At 63.5% G+C, this 14,127-nt stretch overlaps 2 protein-coding genes across 2 annotated transcripts in view; both read left to right on the top strand.

Annotated features, from left to right (window-relative positions):
* The window catches only part of GREB1 (growth regulation by estrogen in breast cancer 1), a 63,304-nt gene extending 60,453 nt beyond the window's left edge, over positions 1–2,851 (top strand). The window contains 2 exon segments of the mRNA XM_012727364.1: positions 473–734; positions 1,727–2,851. Of these exon segments, the coding sequence (XP_012582818.1) occupies positions 473–734; positions 1,727–1,890 (426 nt within the window). The 3' untranslated portion in view covers positions 1,891–2,851.
* A 5,856-nt stretch (positions 2,852–8,707) lies between these two features.
* The window catches only part of LPIN1 (lipin 1), a 69,380-nt gene continuing 63,960 nt past the window's right edge, over positions 8,708–14,127 (top strand). The window contains exon 1 of the mRNA XM_012727363.1: positions 8,708–8,854. Within this exon, the coding sequence (XP_012582817.1) occupies positions 8,774–8,854 (81 nt within the window). The 5' untranslated portion in view covers positions 8,708–8,773. The remainder of the gene's footprint in view (positions 8,855–14,127) is intronic.

Raw genomic sequence — 14,127 nt, 5'->3', positions numbered from 1 at the left:
CTCACCCCGTGGCGGGCCCAGCCGCTCGCTCAGCTTGCTCGCGCCAGTCCCCCCGTCGCCGGGCAGAGGGGGGGGGGCAGGGGTTGAGCATCAGCCCTGTGAAGCGTCTGCAGCACCGCAGCCCCATCCCTGGGTGGGGAGTGACCCCCAAGGCACAGCAGACCCCCCTGCCTCCCCACTGCCCCGCCCAGCAGTGGATTTCAGTGGCTCTGCCTGCCCTGCTCCCCACTCTGTCTCTGGTGGACCCCTCACCCTGCACCTCTGGCCTGCACCCCACCTCGTGTCTGCATAAATAAAGAAATCTTTAAACAATCACAGGAAGGGCCGGGGAGAGGTTCCCTGGTTACCCTGCGGTGCAGTGAGGAGGCCTCAGGCCCAGTCCGGGCCAGGCCCCTTCGTGACTGGATCACACGTGGGTTCACATCTCCACGTGGGTTTTTCGGGTCTCACCTTGGCGACGGCGTGAAGATAGTGCTTCTGCCCACGCCTTCAGCTTGCGGGGCAGCTAGTGCCCGCGGGGGCCCAGGCGGCAGCAGGGTGTGGGCGCTTGCCGGCGAGGGGGCGAAGGCCTCTCCTCTCGGCCCCGCTCTTCCAGATCTCGGTGTGTTACGTGAGCTCCCGGCCGCACTCGCTCAACATCAGCTGTGCCGACTTCCTCTTCAGCGGGCTCCTGCTGTACCTCTGCGACTCCTTCGTGGGCGCGAGCTTTTTGAAAAAGTTCCACTTTCTGAAAGGTAACTCCCCGCCTCTCACGCGGACTTCCGCACGGAACCCCTGAGGAGGTCGAGTCAGGTGCTGGTCTTTGCTGCGTACGGGTAAACCGAGGCACAGAGCGGGACCGTGACCGCGCAGGGAGGCCCGAGAGCTGCGCTGGGCCCCGGGGCTGTTCCCCTCTGCCTGTTCGGAGACCACCGGCCCTTTCCTTGAGGCCAGCCGCCCTCAAAGCCTCGGCTGCTTCCCGGCCTCAACTCCGACCGAGCGCCCGGCGGCCTCGGGCCTCTCGTCCTGATGGGCGAGGCTCCCTCCCCGGGAGTGGCCACCCCAGCCTGGGGCTGTTCTCACGCTGGGCTGTCACGGGGTGACGAGCGGCCCCTCGGGCCGATGTGGGGTGAGGCCGTGGGAACTAGCAAGAGGTTTCTGTCCTCAGGAAGCGTCCGTGTGATGGGAGCTTAGGCCATTAGCTAAGAAGGAAGGTAGGCAGGTGTGTGGGCAGGTGCAGGGAGGTAGCTGAGGCGGCGGGTGGGTGTGCATGGATGGGGGAGAGCGGGGCGACAGGGACAGGTGGGTGGCTGGGCAGGTAGGTCGATAGGCGGGTGGGCGGGGAGGAGATGGGGGTGGCTGGACAGAGATGGGGATACGGGCAGGTAAGCGGGCGGACACCGGGCAGGGACAGAAGACATGAGCTCCGTCGAGGGGGATGGGCCCGCGGGAGAGGAAGGCCTGCGGAGGGCGGCCGGCGGCGAGCAGCTGGGCCGGCGTGAGGTGGGGGGTGCGCGGTGGCGGACCTCCCCGGACGAGCCGAAGGCCGCGTCTGTGCCCCGGCCAGCGCCCCCCGTTTCTGCACTCACTCCGCGGCAGCGTTTCTCCTGCCCCCGTGCCGACTGGCCTGCCGGGGCGCCAGGCCGCGCGGCTCTGCCACGCTCCTTCCGCCTCCCGCTGCCGCGAGCGGGCGCGTGCTGTGCCCGGCCGCTCACCTGCCTCGCGCACCTGCGCCCTGTGCCCGCAGGTGCCACCTTGTGCGTCATCTGTCAGGACCGGAACTCCCTCCGCCAGACGGTGGTCCGCCTGGAGCTGGAGGACGAGTGGCAGTTCCGACTGCGGGACGAGTTCCAGACCGCCAACGCCAAGGAGGACCGGCCGCTCTTCTTTCTGACCGGACGCCACATCTGAGGCGGAGCTTGAGGAGGACGAGCCAGGCCCGAGCAAGCGACACAGGCCGGCCGCCGCTCCTGGGCTGGGCCGCGGCCTGGCTCGTCACAGGCCGCTGCGGGAAGAACAAGGCTGACCCGCGCTCCACAGGCGTCCACGCACACGCCCACCTTCTCTGTGCTCCAGAGGCCTGTCCTGGGACTCCGGAAAGGGGCCAGCACTGCAGGCCACGGGCCTGCGCCCAGCCACTCCACAGCAATACCCCTAACAAACGCTTCAACTGTAAAGCTGGACACGAGAAAAAACCTAAACAGGTCATTTAACCAGAAAGATGCCGTTGCCTCGGAAGTTGCCCTCTTAGAAGTTAGCATCAAGGGTGACATCGCAGACTGTCAGAGCGAATATGATGCCGTCGACACAGGTGGGGGGATCGCCCCGCTGAGAAAGGGCAGACGTAAGAGAGACTTCCTTGCGGGCTTTCAGGAAGGGACGGGGCTGTGGAGGCCGACCTCGGGGGGCGGCATCTGCCTTCCAAGGAAAGAGGCTGCCGGCCGGCTGACCGCCAGACCCACCAGAGGGGTGCGGAAACCAGCTGACCAGAACTGGACTTCCGACTGGGGAGCCCTGAGACGCAGCTTTCAGCCCCAGAAGTGGTGTCATTCTCGGGGACGCTCGGCCTCAAACAGCCGGGACAGTTGCCTCTCGTCTGACACAGCAGCCTGCGCGGCCGGCGTGATCTCCCCGTGTGAAATACGAGCAGCAGAGCGGCCTTCAGAAGGCAATCTGGCCCGCCTTGTGCCACACCTCCACCCTCGGCGTCGGGAGACAGCGATCCCGGCAGGGATTATTTTAAAAGATGATGCCAAAGAGTCAATGTCAGCCTCCCCCCTCCCCACCAAGCAAATAATTCCCCGAGTTTGAAAGATGGAGATCCGTGTTCACAAAATGACCACTCTGTATACGTCACTATTCCTATTTTGGAATAAAAACCTACATTCTTTAGTTACGTTTGTGTTTTGTAAATAGTGACTGCAGGCTCTTGTTTGCCCCCATTTTATGAGTTAATTTAACCTTGAAAAGCAGACTAACGTGCCTGTTTGCTCCAGCTTATCAGTGAAGCTCTGGGGGCACTGGTTGCCCTGGGGGGTAGGGCTCGCCTTTTCTGGGAGGAAGTAGCTTGTCAGGGGCCACCGCCCAGCCTCCCAGCCCCTGCAGTGACCGGCGGTGTGCCGGCATCTCACTGACGGCCAGTGTCTGTGGTTGCACGGCCACGCCGGCGAGGTGGTGTCGGCTCACCCTACAGCAGCAGCAAGCAGGGCGCAGCGAGGTCAGAGCTCTCGTCTGAGCCCGCGCGGCCGTCAGGTGTCAGACCAAATCGAGGCTTGCGCCCGCGGGTGCAGGCTGTCAACGCGAACGTCACCGCTGCCTCCTACCCACTCGCGGGCTTCCAGCGGCATCTGATCGTGGGCGCTACAGCTCCTGGGCCTCCGTGTGCGGAAGCACTCCAGGTCTCACTGGGCGCGGCGCTGGAGCACACACCAGGCGCTTCCCGGCACCGACGGGCTGGGCCAGCCCAGCAGCGCGCTTGAAAGAAGCCCCTCGCGCCCGCCCGGCTCAGGCCAGCAGCTCAGCCCCAGACACTCCCTGTTTCTCCAGGGCCGGGCTGGCGATGCCCAGGCCGGCCCAGAGCAGACCGAGCCGGGCCAGGCGCCAGCAGCCCCAGGTGTGCAGGGCCGACGGGCCAGCGGCTTCCCTGGCAGGGCGATGCCACCTGTGCTCAGGAGGGCACAGTGCTGTTGTCTTCTGGGACCTGTCGCTCGTCCTAGCGGGATGTCAGACCCCTGAACCCCAACCTCGGAGTACAAACCGCAGGAGGAAGTGGCAGCCTGGCAGGGTGGCGGGCAACAGGCGATCGTAGTGGCAACGTCAGAGCAACAGGCATGACGCCCTGAGGAGGGCAGAGTTACTGCGCCCAGCGTTACCCTAAGCCCGGTAGGCGTCAGGGGCACTGAGGCAGCACCGTCCCTCCGTTCCCTAGGGGGCAGTGATTGGCTGACCCAGGGGGTGTCAGCGAGTGGCTACCAGAGTGCAGCTGGGTGCCCAGTGAAGGCGCCAGCTGACTGGAGCTTGACGTTTTGATGAGAATTTGGCCCTCCGAACGCCACGCTCAGTTCGTGCTTCCATTTCATCCAGTTCGGGATCCCCCAGAGCTCCCCCCAGAGCCTGACGCTATTGGTTAGGGGGAGGCCCCCCGTCCTCGGAGGGTGATGGGGTGGCACAGGGAGCCCAGAGCCACCGGGAAGAGGACACGGCTGACCTGGCTGTCCTTTCCAGCTTGTCAAAAGACTAAAAACTACTATGTTTAATATAACTTTAAAAACGCAGGAGCCTGGATGGGTCATGAAACCCAGCCTTGGACAGGCTCCCCAGAGAGTGAGAAGAGCAGATGTGCAGCGTTGAAGTGGAACTCAAACCTGGACATAAAATGCTCCGCTTCGGTCACTCTCTGTAAAGTGAGGCAGAGAGATAACTCTCTGGGTGTCCGAGTCTTGCAGAAGAAGGCGCAGGCAGAGTGGCGTCCCCTCTCCTTACCTGGGTGAAGACCTGCAGTGTGGCTCCGCTCACCAGCACGGTCCGTCTCCCCGCCTGTCCTCTCCAGATGTTGCTTCACGGCCCTGGCTAGGGCGAGGCCCAAGGAGAGGGCCCCGAGGAGCGACAGCAGGCGGCGGGCCCTGCAGGGGCCTGCACACAGCGAGGCCCGGCTCCCGGCTCAGGCTGGCCACGCCGGGTACCGTGGCGTAGCCGCCCAGCTCGCGCACGAAATAGCAGGCAGCCGAGTCGCCGAGAGCCCGGCGCAGTGTAACCACTCCAAGGTGGAGCGCTCCAAGGGCGCGCTGACCAGCCCCCGCGGGGCGGAAGGCGCGCAGGCGCGGGGCGGGGGTGCGCCTTCAGCACCACGTGCGCGGACAGCGCACTGCCCGCCACGCCCAGCGCGAGGATGGGCGGGTAGAGCGCGGTGGGCAGCACCTTGGCCCGGCGCTGGATCGCGAGGGCCGCGGCTGCGGGTCTCCATCCCGCTCCGCGCCGCGCTCCCTCCTTTTCACTGCCTGGAGACCAGCACCGGGACAGAAGGGCGGCGCCCCGTCTCCTCTCCTCCTCCTCCTCCTCCTCCTCCTCCTCCTCCTCCTCCTCCTCGCTGGGGAGGACAGCCCCAAAGGTTGCCCAGGAGCCAAGAATGCAGGACAGCGAGTAAATTGGATTGGGGAAGCCATCTGGGTGGAAAGCCGGTTCTGTTTGGAGCCCCGCAGGCAGGACCTGGACTGGGCGTCATCATGTACCAGCTGTGTGACTTTAGGTTGTTTTTTTTAACCCCTCTCAAACTACTTCTGCATCAAAAAATATTATCTGCACTACAGAATCTCTGTGAAGACTAAATGAGTGTTGCAAGGTCTGGCCCTCCCTCCCCTGCGGACAGGAGCCGGACCACCCTCTGCTGAGCTGCTGAGCGCCTGGGTCTCACGGCAGCCTGGCCCAGAGCTCGCCCGTGGCTGTTCTTGCTAACGGGCTGTTTCCATGCCGTGCTGCTGTCCCCAGGGAGCCCTCTGCCACCCTGGGTGCGCTCCTGGGCACCTGCTCCCCAGAGCCGGCAGTGCAGGGGGAAGGGTGACATCACTGCGCTCAGCACGCTCTCAGGCCTTGCGCAGGCCTCTTTCCTAGTCTGGGCTAGAAAGCTAGAACTTTAGAGCTAAAAGGTGTTTGCAGAGACATCTTACCTCACCCTCAGAAGCCAGGGTGCTGGGTCACTGCTCCTCTCCTTCCCCCTCACCCCGGGGGTCTCGCCCCTCCTGCTGCTGGCCCAGGCCCTGGCCCACACCCTGCCCACAGCCTGGTAAGCAATCTCCTCGTGAGGCCTCCTCAGGACCCTGCTCAGTTATCCCTTCTGTTTCCACCTGGGACCTGGGTGAGTCTGATGGAGGTGTGTAGAAAGGACGATTGTCCAAGAAAGATGCCCAGAACCCAGGAAGGTCGGCAACAAGGAAACCAGACACTCAGTCTGAGCCATGGTCAAGTTTTCAGCAGACATGTCGCCAGAGAAGACAGGCGGCAAGTAAGCATGTAACGAGAGGCCCTACATCGTATGCATGAAGAGGAGAGGTCACAGGTGAGTCATGGGTAGCAGAGGGCATGCATCTTAGACAGCTCAATGACAGAGTCATTGCCAAAAGATGGAAAGAGAGTGACAATGGCAAACGGTGACATCGCTGAGGACTGCGCGGATGGGGGCGTCACGGAGGAGTCTCCCTGGGCCTCACACGTGCCTTGAAAAGGGAGGGAGGGAGGGAGGCGTTCAGGAAGGGGCCACAGCAGGACCCAAGGTTTACAGGTGGGAGGCTCTGAAGCGCGCTCGGGGGTTCAAAGCTGATCTTAGTCTCTGTGCCAGTAGTCTGGGGGAAGGTGGCATCCTGTGCGCCCAGCACAGAGGACACAGCGGAGGCGTCAGAAATTCAGCTTGTCCGAGCCGTGGTCCCCAGGGGCACCTGGGGGGCGGGGAGGCTGGAGAACGTGCGATAGCCCCACACCCTAAAGGAAGCACAAGCTCCTCTTGGTCTATACAATGGCAGGACTCCCACGGCCACCCAGCCCCAGCGAGGGTTAGCATGCTACTTGGGTCCAGTCACAGCCGGCATGGCAAGGACTTCACGTGTGTGAGTGGCCCGAGTATCCCCAGAACCCGCTGAGGGAGGGGGTTTTCTCCAGATAAGGAAATGAAAGCTCTCAGGGTGGGTGAATTGTCCTGAGTCAGACCGGGAACCCAAGTCTGGGTGACTCAGATTTAACCCTCACACTGAACTTCTGGGAGTCTGACCACCTGCGAGCCACATTTCTGCGCGCACCAGCCACGCCGGCTGGCTCTCCCTGCCCACCCAGCGGCCAGACACCTGCCACCAACCTCGGCTTCCCTCCGACCTGCGGGCTGGAGCATGACCACGCCCCCGCCCCTCTGCCACGCCCCTGCTCCTCTGCCACGCCCCTGCCCATAGGCCACGCCCCTGCTCCTCCGCCACACCCCTGCCCATAGGTCACGCCCCTGCCCCTCCGCCACGCCACGCCCCTCCGCCACGCCCCTGCTCCTCCGCCACACCCCCAGCTCCTCTATCTCCCCTGAGGTCCTTCCTGATCCACTGTGAACTTGAACTAAACTGTTCAGAACCGGCACATTCCTGTGTAAGTACCAAACACGGCCAGGTGTAATTACTCCCAATCTTATCACTCGTTGGTACTGAGGTTCTTAAAATATCTTCGCAGCAGGAATTAAAAATAGCAAGGGTGGCCCAGTCAGTCGAAGTGTCTTAAAGTGTGGTTATTTTCTCCCTGGCACTAAGGACTGGGGCATCCTGACCGTGGGGGCTCGTCCTGGCGTGGGCGGTGGGCTCCCAGCTCAGAGCCTGAGCATCCTGGGCCACGCCAGGGCATTTCTCTAGTAAGAAAGGCAGGAGGCCCCGTGTGCTGCGGCCAGATCGCGCCTTGGTGAGCTGGGCACTGGGGGCCTGGCTTCAGGGCCTCTCTGCGCCTAACTGAAGCGGCCCTGGGGAAGCCAGGACCCCAAGCCTGCGCAGGTGGCTCCACCCATCACATGCGCCAGCACCTCCTGCTCCTCCACCTCACTGCAACCCCAGCTACCACCCCACAAGGGTCTGGAGGGACAGAGGAAGAGGGAGGAGGAAGTGTGAAACCAGAGCAGCTGGCAGGGGGGGAGCAGCAGAACCCCAGGGCATCCCGCCAGGAGCAGCAGTAGGCTGAAGACATCAGCAGGCCTGAGGTCTTAGCAGCACAGGCGCTGGACAGAGGAGGGGGGGCAGCTGGGTGGGGAAGGGGCTTCTCTGCCAAAGAGGGGGGACTGCAGCCCTTTATCCGAGCTCTGAGCCCCTTCCCTGAACCGCACTGTGCACCCAGGGGCCGCCCTGTCTCTCTCTGTGCAGATGGCAGGTTGTCTCCTCAGTCCCTGGTAAGATAGATCAAAGCCTCCATACCCCCTCTGCAGTGACATCGGTCCCCCATCTCCCCCTGCCCCCCAAACTGCAGGGTTAGAATTAGACCGCACACTGTTTTGAGGTCCCCAGGCCCTGCCTTAAGTCCCGACCCAGTTCTGTCTGAAACCTTATAGGGCTGCTGTGCAAATTACTTACCAGGATGCAGCTTAAGTGCTTTGCTTCCTGGTGAGTGGGAGCTGTTCCAAGAGGAGAGCGGTTTTGATGACAGAGGCTGCTGGGCCTGGGGGAGGGGACGGGAACCCCCTGGGCGCAGCTTTCCTCAGTCCCTGAGGGGTGCCAGGGCAATTCAGAGGGACTGAGAGGAAGCCCCGGCTTTGGGGGAAACTGAAGCACAGCTGAAACTTAATGGATGGCTGCCTGGACAGCAACAGGAAGGCCTCTCCCTGGCACCCCTCTTGCCCCCTGAAAGAGAACTCAGCTGGAGCCCCAGTTCTGTTCTCTCGAGCTACGTGATCTTGGGGCAGTGCGTCCATCTCTGGCCTTGCTCACAGGGGCTCCAGTGCGGGCGTGGAGAGAGTGACAGCATCTGTCAGCCAGGTCATGCCCCCCAGCGTCCCACCCAAGGAGGATAGAAACTGGGATGTGCTGGGAGTCAGCATCCTTCTCTCTGGACAGGACAGGACAGGACAGGGACCAGTCTCCAGGAGTTTCTAAGCCAGCCCCCAGGTGGGAGAGGATTTGCAATTCAACACTCCGCTCTGTCCCTGAGCCTTGTGACTTGGCCAGGCTCCTGGGCTGTAAGGGGAAGCGCTGCCCTGGTCTCGGCCTCTGCTGAGCCCACGGCGCTAGCCGCTGTGTTGCGTGTGGGCATTCTCTCCGGGCTGGCGAGGAGGCCACTCGCCCCTTCCCGCATGGACGAGCAGGACGGCAGCTGCAGCTCCAGCTGGGAGGCCTCCCGGGACAAGAGCAGCCCCGAGTCACCTTGGTCGTGGGTAAGGACCAGTGGGCCTGTCGTACCCCAGCCCGGGACGGAGTGCTGAGTAGACCCCCGGGCCAGCTGTGCCTGAGGCTCTCGTTTCGGATTTGTCTGTTCACTTTTCCCCAGATTAGTCCCAGGGACCGGTGGCTCCTTAGGGCTCCGGAATGGATGCGTGGGCGAAGTGCTTTTAGAGACTGTGCAGGGATTGAAGGCTTTTATCTTTGCCTTGGGTGGGAAACTGTGGTGGCTTCGATCCTCAAGGCGGGGATGCCGGCTGGCTCCCGCTGGGCTGGGCCTCGCCTGGCCTCTGTTGGCCACGGGGGCCGGTGGTCCCGGCAGAAGGGCAGGCGCGGAGTAGCCCTGGGGCCTGCCTTGGGCCTCGTGCCTAGAGATGCGGGCGCAAGGCGGGGCAGGCTGCTCCCACCTCCGCCTCCATTTGCTGCTTGGCCCGGTGGGCAAGAATGTCCAGAGTGGAGTGGACGGTGCTTGCCTGGGCCCGGTCAGCGCTACCTCCCCCAGGCTGAGGACAGAGCGGGGCCTCCGCCCAGGAGTGTGTGCGACCACCCTGCACTGGGGCCTGTGTTTTGTGGGGACCGCGTGGCTGTGTCCGTGGCACGCCGTCACACCTGTGCTGGCCAAGAAGGGAGCCGGGAGTCTCCGCCACTGCCCAGGCCACCCAGGCCATCGCGGTCTCTCTCCCCTACTGCCTATGGACTTGGGCCTGGAAGAGGCAGCAGGGGGCAGGCAGGGGGTGGAGCCCGCAGCCCCCCCACCTTGGCCGGGCATCTCCCTGTCCTCATCGGGCCCTCGCAGTGTCTGTTTTCCGCTCATGCTTCTGATTATTACTTACCTCTCCCAACCACAAAGGCACGTCTGTCCCGGGAGGTCTGGAATATCCAGTCAGTGTAAGGACACAGACTCTCACCTTTCGGGGAGCCTGGGCCCTGGGTCCTGTTTCACTTCCCGGTTCCCTGTGGCTCCTTGTAACTAAGCTACAGGAAACGACCCCGCTCCTCTTCCGAGCCCCGTGCCCCTGGGTGTGCTTGATTCTAGAGCCCCGATAAACATCCTCGGCAGCCCCTCTGCTGTCCTCCTGTGGCCTGGGTGTCCCTGTGGGGCGCCGTGACTTCTGGGGAGGTGGCAGGTCAGGGTGACGGTAACGGCTGCGCTTCGGCCTGCCCGAGGCAGCGTCCGAAGGGCCCCAGGGCACTTGCAGGGGCTTTGGCTGGCACCACATCTGCAGCATCTGGCCTGTCCTGCCCAAGGTGGCTGGTGGGGGTGCGGAGGGGTCCCCAGTGAGCAACCCCAGTGAGAAGCCAGTTTCTCAGCCAGGGGCTGGCTCTGGCCATTCTGGGGGTACAGAGGAAGCCCAGGCCTAGAAGTGGGTCCCAGCAAAGCAGCAGGGCAGGAGCACAGGAGCAGGAAACTGAGGCAGACGGGCCCATGCGGGGCAAGCCAACACTGCTGGCCAGCTGGATGGACAGGCAGACCCGCTGGCCGCCGTGGCCGGGAGCCCAGCTGGCTGCCTGCTTCTGGGAAGGGTGAAGCCGCTCCGCCCTGGCCTGCTGTCAGCCTTGGGGCCGGAGAGGAGCCCTCGGAGGGGGGCAGCACGCTCCCAAGACAGCTTGCTCTCGGCCCAGAGTGTGCGACGCCCCAGAGGGACCTGCTGGAGGGAGAATGTGGGCGTGAGGCTGCGCCTGTGGCCAGTGCTGTGGACAGGAGGCACATCAGGAGGGATTTCGACGGGCAGGGTCGGGGAAGGCAGCTCAGAACGGCGCTGGGGCAGACCTGGGAGGAGAGTAGGGTTTCAATAAACAGAGCACAGGGAAGCGGAGCCTTCTAGAGCGAGGCTCAGCCCAAGCCAGGCCCGGCTGAGAGGACAGGGTGTTCCCCCAAGCCGGGCGGCCTGCGGGTCGAGTTCCTCGGGCCACCTGGGATTTTATTTCGCCTTCGCTGGGCACGCACGGTGACAGCGCTTGGCCAGGCACCCCGCGGGCAGGCGAGAAAGCAGTGGGGGGGGTGGGGGGACCAGTTGGGGACACAGTCGGTGGGATCCTGGGTGGGGGTGGGGCTGGGGCGGCCTGCGTGGGAGAAGCGGGCGGGGCTGGAGACCCCCTTGCTCTGCCACTTGCCTTCCTGCGTCTAGTTCCCCCACCTGCAGAATGGGGCTCACACACCAGTAAGAGGACACTCACAGGCGCCCACGAGCCGCTGTAACGTATCCCAGCACTGACGCGCTACCCAGCTGGAATCATCACGCGGCCGGGGCATGCTCCCGGGCGCCGGCGGGAGGACGTTCAGCGGGCGCAGCCGTCTGCGGCTCGGGAGAGCCGGGCTTGGTGCGTGGCTGCGCGTGTTGGCTCGGCGTTGAGGCCTCGTTCAGGCCTCCCCTCCCTTCTCCCGGTCCTGCCGTCTCCCTTGACGAGCGCTGGCCTTCTTCAGGGGCTGGTCTCCAGGGAGGTGCCCTCAGGACCCCACGTGTCTCCCGCCTCCAGCCCCGAGGCTGCTCGCTTCCTGGGCTTGTCTGGCCACACTGACCAGAGATGGGCAGAGGCTGGGAGTGCCCCTGCATTCTGCAGGCGCTCAGATGGCAGTGGGGGCCAGAGCTCCAGCTGGTCCTGTCCCCGCCCCCCCGCCGTGCATGGGCAGGGGCAGAGGGAAGAACAGAGGTCATCCCTTTGGCCCCTTTACTGCTTCCCTGAGTGTCCCCAGCCCACCCCTGACCTCTGGTTCCGGTGAAGTCCTGGGGGAGGCCTGGAGCTCCCCCTGGAGGCGGCTCTGTGCCACTGCCGGCAGGAAAGGCCCCGTGCGGACATTCCTGGCTGCCCTGGGCTTTGATGGTGACAAGTCAGGACAGCAGGTGACAGGGCCCGAGGTGCTGAGAAAGTCAGCGATGGCTGGGGGCTGATTTGACGGCCTCGCTGTGACATCTGTGACTTAACTCCCCCAGTGCCTGCTGTGGGGAGACGCTGTCTGGGTTAGATGCTGTCCTTGCTCCTCCGTCTCAAGCCCTCACCTCGGCTAGTTCTCCGGCCTGATCGCGTGGGGCCCAGGCCACCACATTCCAGCGTGGGGGAGGCTCGGCGCACCTCGTCTCATCTAACTTTGGTTCTGGGTTTTGTTTCCGTTGGAAACTGATCTTTTTTTTTTAACGTATACACACAGAATTCAGAACTGGGGTACAGGCCAGAGATGCAGGGGGTGAGTAGTTTCACCAGAGACAGAGTGGGGAGCAGAACAGGCAAATCGATGAAGTCCACTGCTGAGGGAGCAGTGGGGAGACAGGAGGGGTCTGCTGCGCCCTGTGGGTCACCCCAGGCCAGGGATCGAACTCATGCTGCAGGGGCTGCTCTAGCTTCATAGTGCTACGCTTTAACCTGTTGCCACCAGGGAGGGCCTGGAAACTGATTTTGCTTCCCTTTAAGATATTGGGGTGCAGATGGCCAAGCCCTGAGGCCGCATTTGAGCTGGTGCTGGTGGGCGGCCTCCCCTCCCCGCGGGGGGCCACTTGCTTCTCTCCCCCGGGCTCTGGACCCCCCTGGGCCCTTGGCACTGGAAGGCCTGATGGGAAAGGACCAAGTCACTGGGAATTCGACGTGATGGTGATGTCTGCGGCGGCCGCTGGCTCTGGCTGACCAGATTGCTGGCCCTGGAGCGGAGCTGGCTTCTGGCACTGGACCCTGTGCCAAGAACGGTCCTGGCATCGGCAGGCGCGTCGGCCGGGCGGGGCCAGCGTGGACCGCAGCACCAGGCCACGGCCCCTCCACAAGAAGTCCACGGTCCCTGAGGAAGCGGCCTGGGAGGGTCTGAAGGCCAGGGAGGCAGAGCTGGACACAGGGGGGGAGGGGCCGAAAAGGTCAGGAAGGCCTGTCCAGCTCTGCCTCCCTGGCCTTCAGACCCTCCCAGGCCGCTTCCTCAGGGACCGTGGGCTGCGGTCCACGTGCTCCCCTGGTGACCTTGCACTCCGCAGGCCTGTTCCCTGGATGTGACATCCCAGGGGTGAAAGCTGTGAGGCTCTTGTGCTTTCCTGGCACCCCGTGACCTGGCGAGAGCAGAACCCACAGAAAGGCGAGGGGAAGCAGCTTTAACTACAGGTCACAGGATGTTATCAGAAACAAACTGACCTTTCACGTCCCCCCATGGCTGCAGCTGGACTCCGGGTGCCACCTGGAGGCTATACACACCCCCCTAGATTGTGCCCGCTTCTGTCTGCACACAGCCAGGGTGGAGCCTGGGCACACGCCCCGCAGCCTCTGGCCAGCGCCGCAGCCCCGGGGCTGTCCTCTCACCCCTTTTCCCGGGTCGTCCACCGTTGGGCGTGGACTCTGCTGCTGCGTCCTTTCTGGTTTATCCTCTTTTGGACTATGCGCTTAGCGGGGGCAGGGGGGCTAAAGGTCAATCCGCTGCAGCATCTTGACCGCGTCACAAACACGCTTTCTCTCCCATCCTAATAGTGCTCAAATGCTGAAGAAGGAAAGGTCAAGGTCAGCCAGGCGGCTTCCTTAGGGATATTTGTTTAACTGGCTGCACTGATGGTGATGTTACCCAGCCCGGGTTTCTGGGTCTGTCCCTCGGGGTATCATGAAAGTCTTTACTCGATGCCTCATTGGAACCATTACACAGCTGAGCGTGTGACATCCTCCTGACCTGTGCACTCCTAACTCCCTAACTTCTCTGAAAAAAGAAAGCACTTTGCCAGAGTCCCTCCCGTGAGTCCTGGGGCTGCTGCGTCCTGACCGGTTCTCAACACCCCTGGCTTTGAGCACCAACAGCCCCGCTTTGGGGCAGACGTGCACGCATCACCTTGCTGGCTGCCCTCAGGAAGCGCTGGGTCTGCAGAGAGAAATACCAGCACCTAAATCTCCCAGGAATCTGAATATTCTTGCTTCTGGGCCACTAGGGAGCTCGGCCCAGCCCCCCACCTCCGGCACTTCTGTCTGTGGGATGGGTACTCTGCCTTGACTGGCCTCATCTGTGAAACGGGCAGCCTGGCGGCTGAGCGAAGTCCTGCAGCGGTTTCCACACACGTGAGCCCTAAAGCCTCCCTGCTGTGGGGGGCTCTGACTCAGCAGCCCCCAGTGGGGTCCCCCATGGGTCTATGGGTCTCTGAAAGGTGCTGAGGGGCTGCAAAGTGCTTCGCTGCCAGCGGGAGCAAGGAAGTGCCCCCAGAGGCGGCTGTCTGGGGCTCTTCTCCCTCAGTTGCACCTCCTTTCTTCCGGGCTCAAGCTCTGGGGTGGCCTGCGTGGGCCCTAGCCCCCAGGGTGCACACTGTTGCAGCTGGCCCCC

This window comes from Condylura cristata, unplaced genomic scaffold, assembly GCF_000260355.1.
Source record: "Condylura cristata isolate star-nosed mole 26May11 unplaced genomic scaffold, ConCri1.0 scaffold00020, whole genome shotgun sequence".
Lineage (NCBI taxonomy): Eukaryota > Metazoa > Chordata > Mammalia > Eulipotyphla > Talpidae > Condylura > Condylura cristata.
This window is presented reverse-complemented; position numbering and strand designations above follow the sequence as displayed.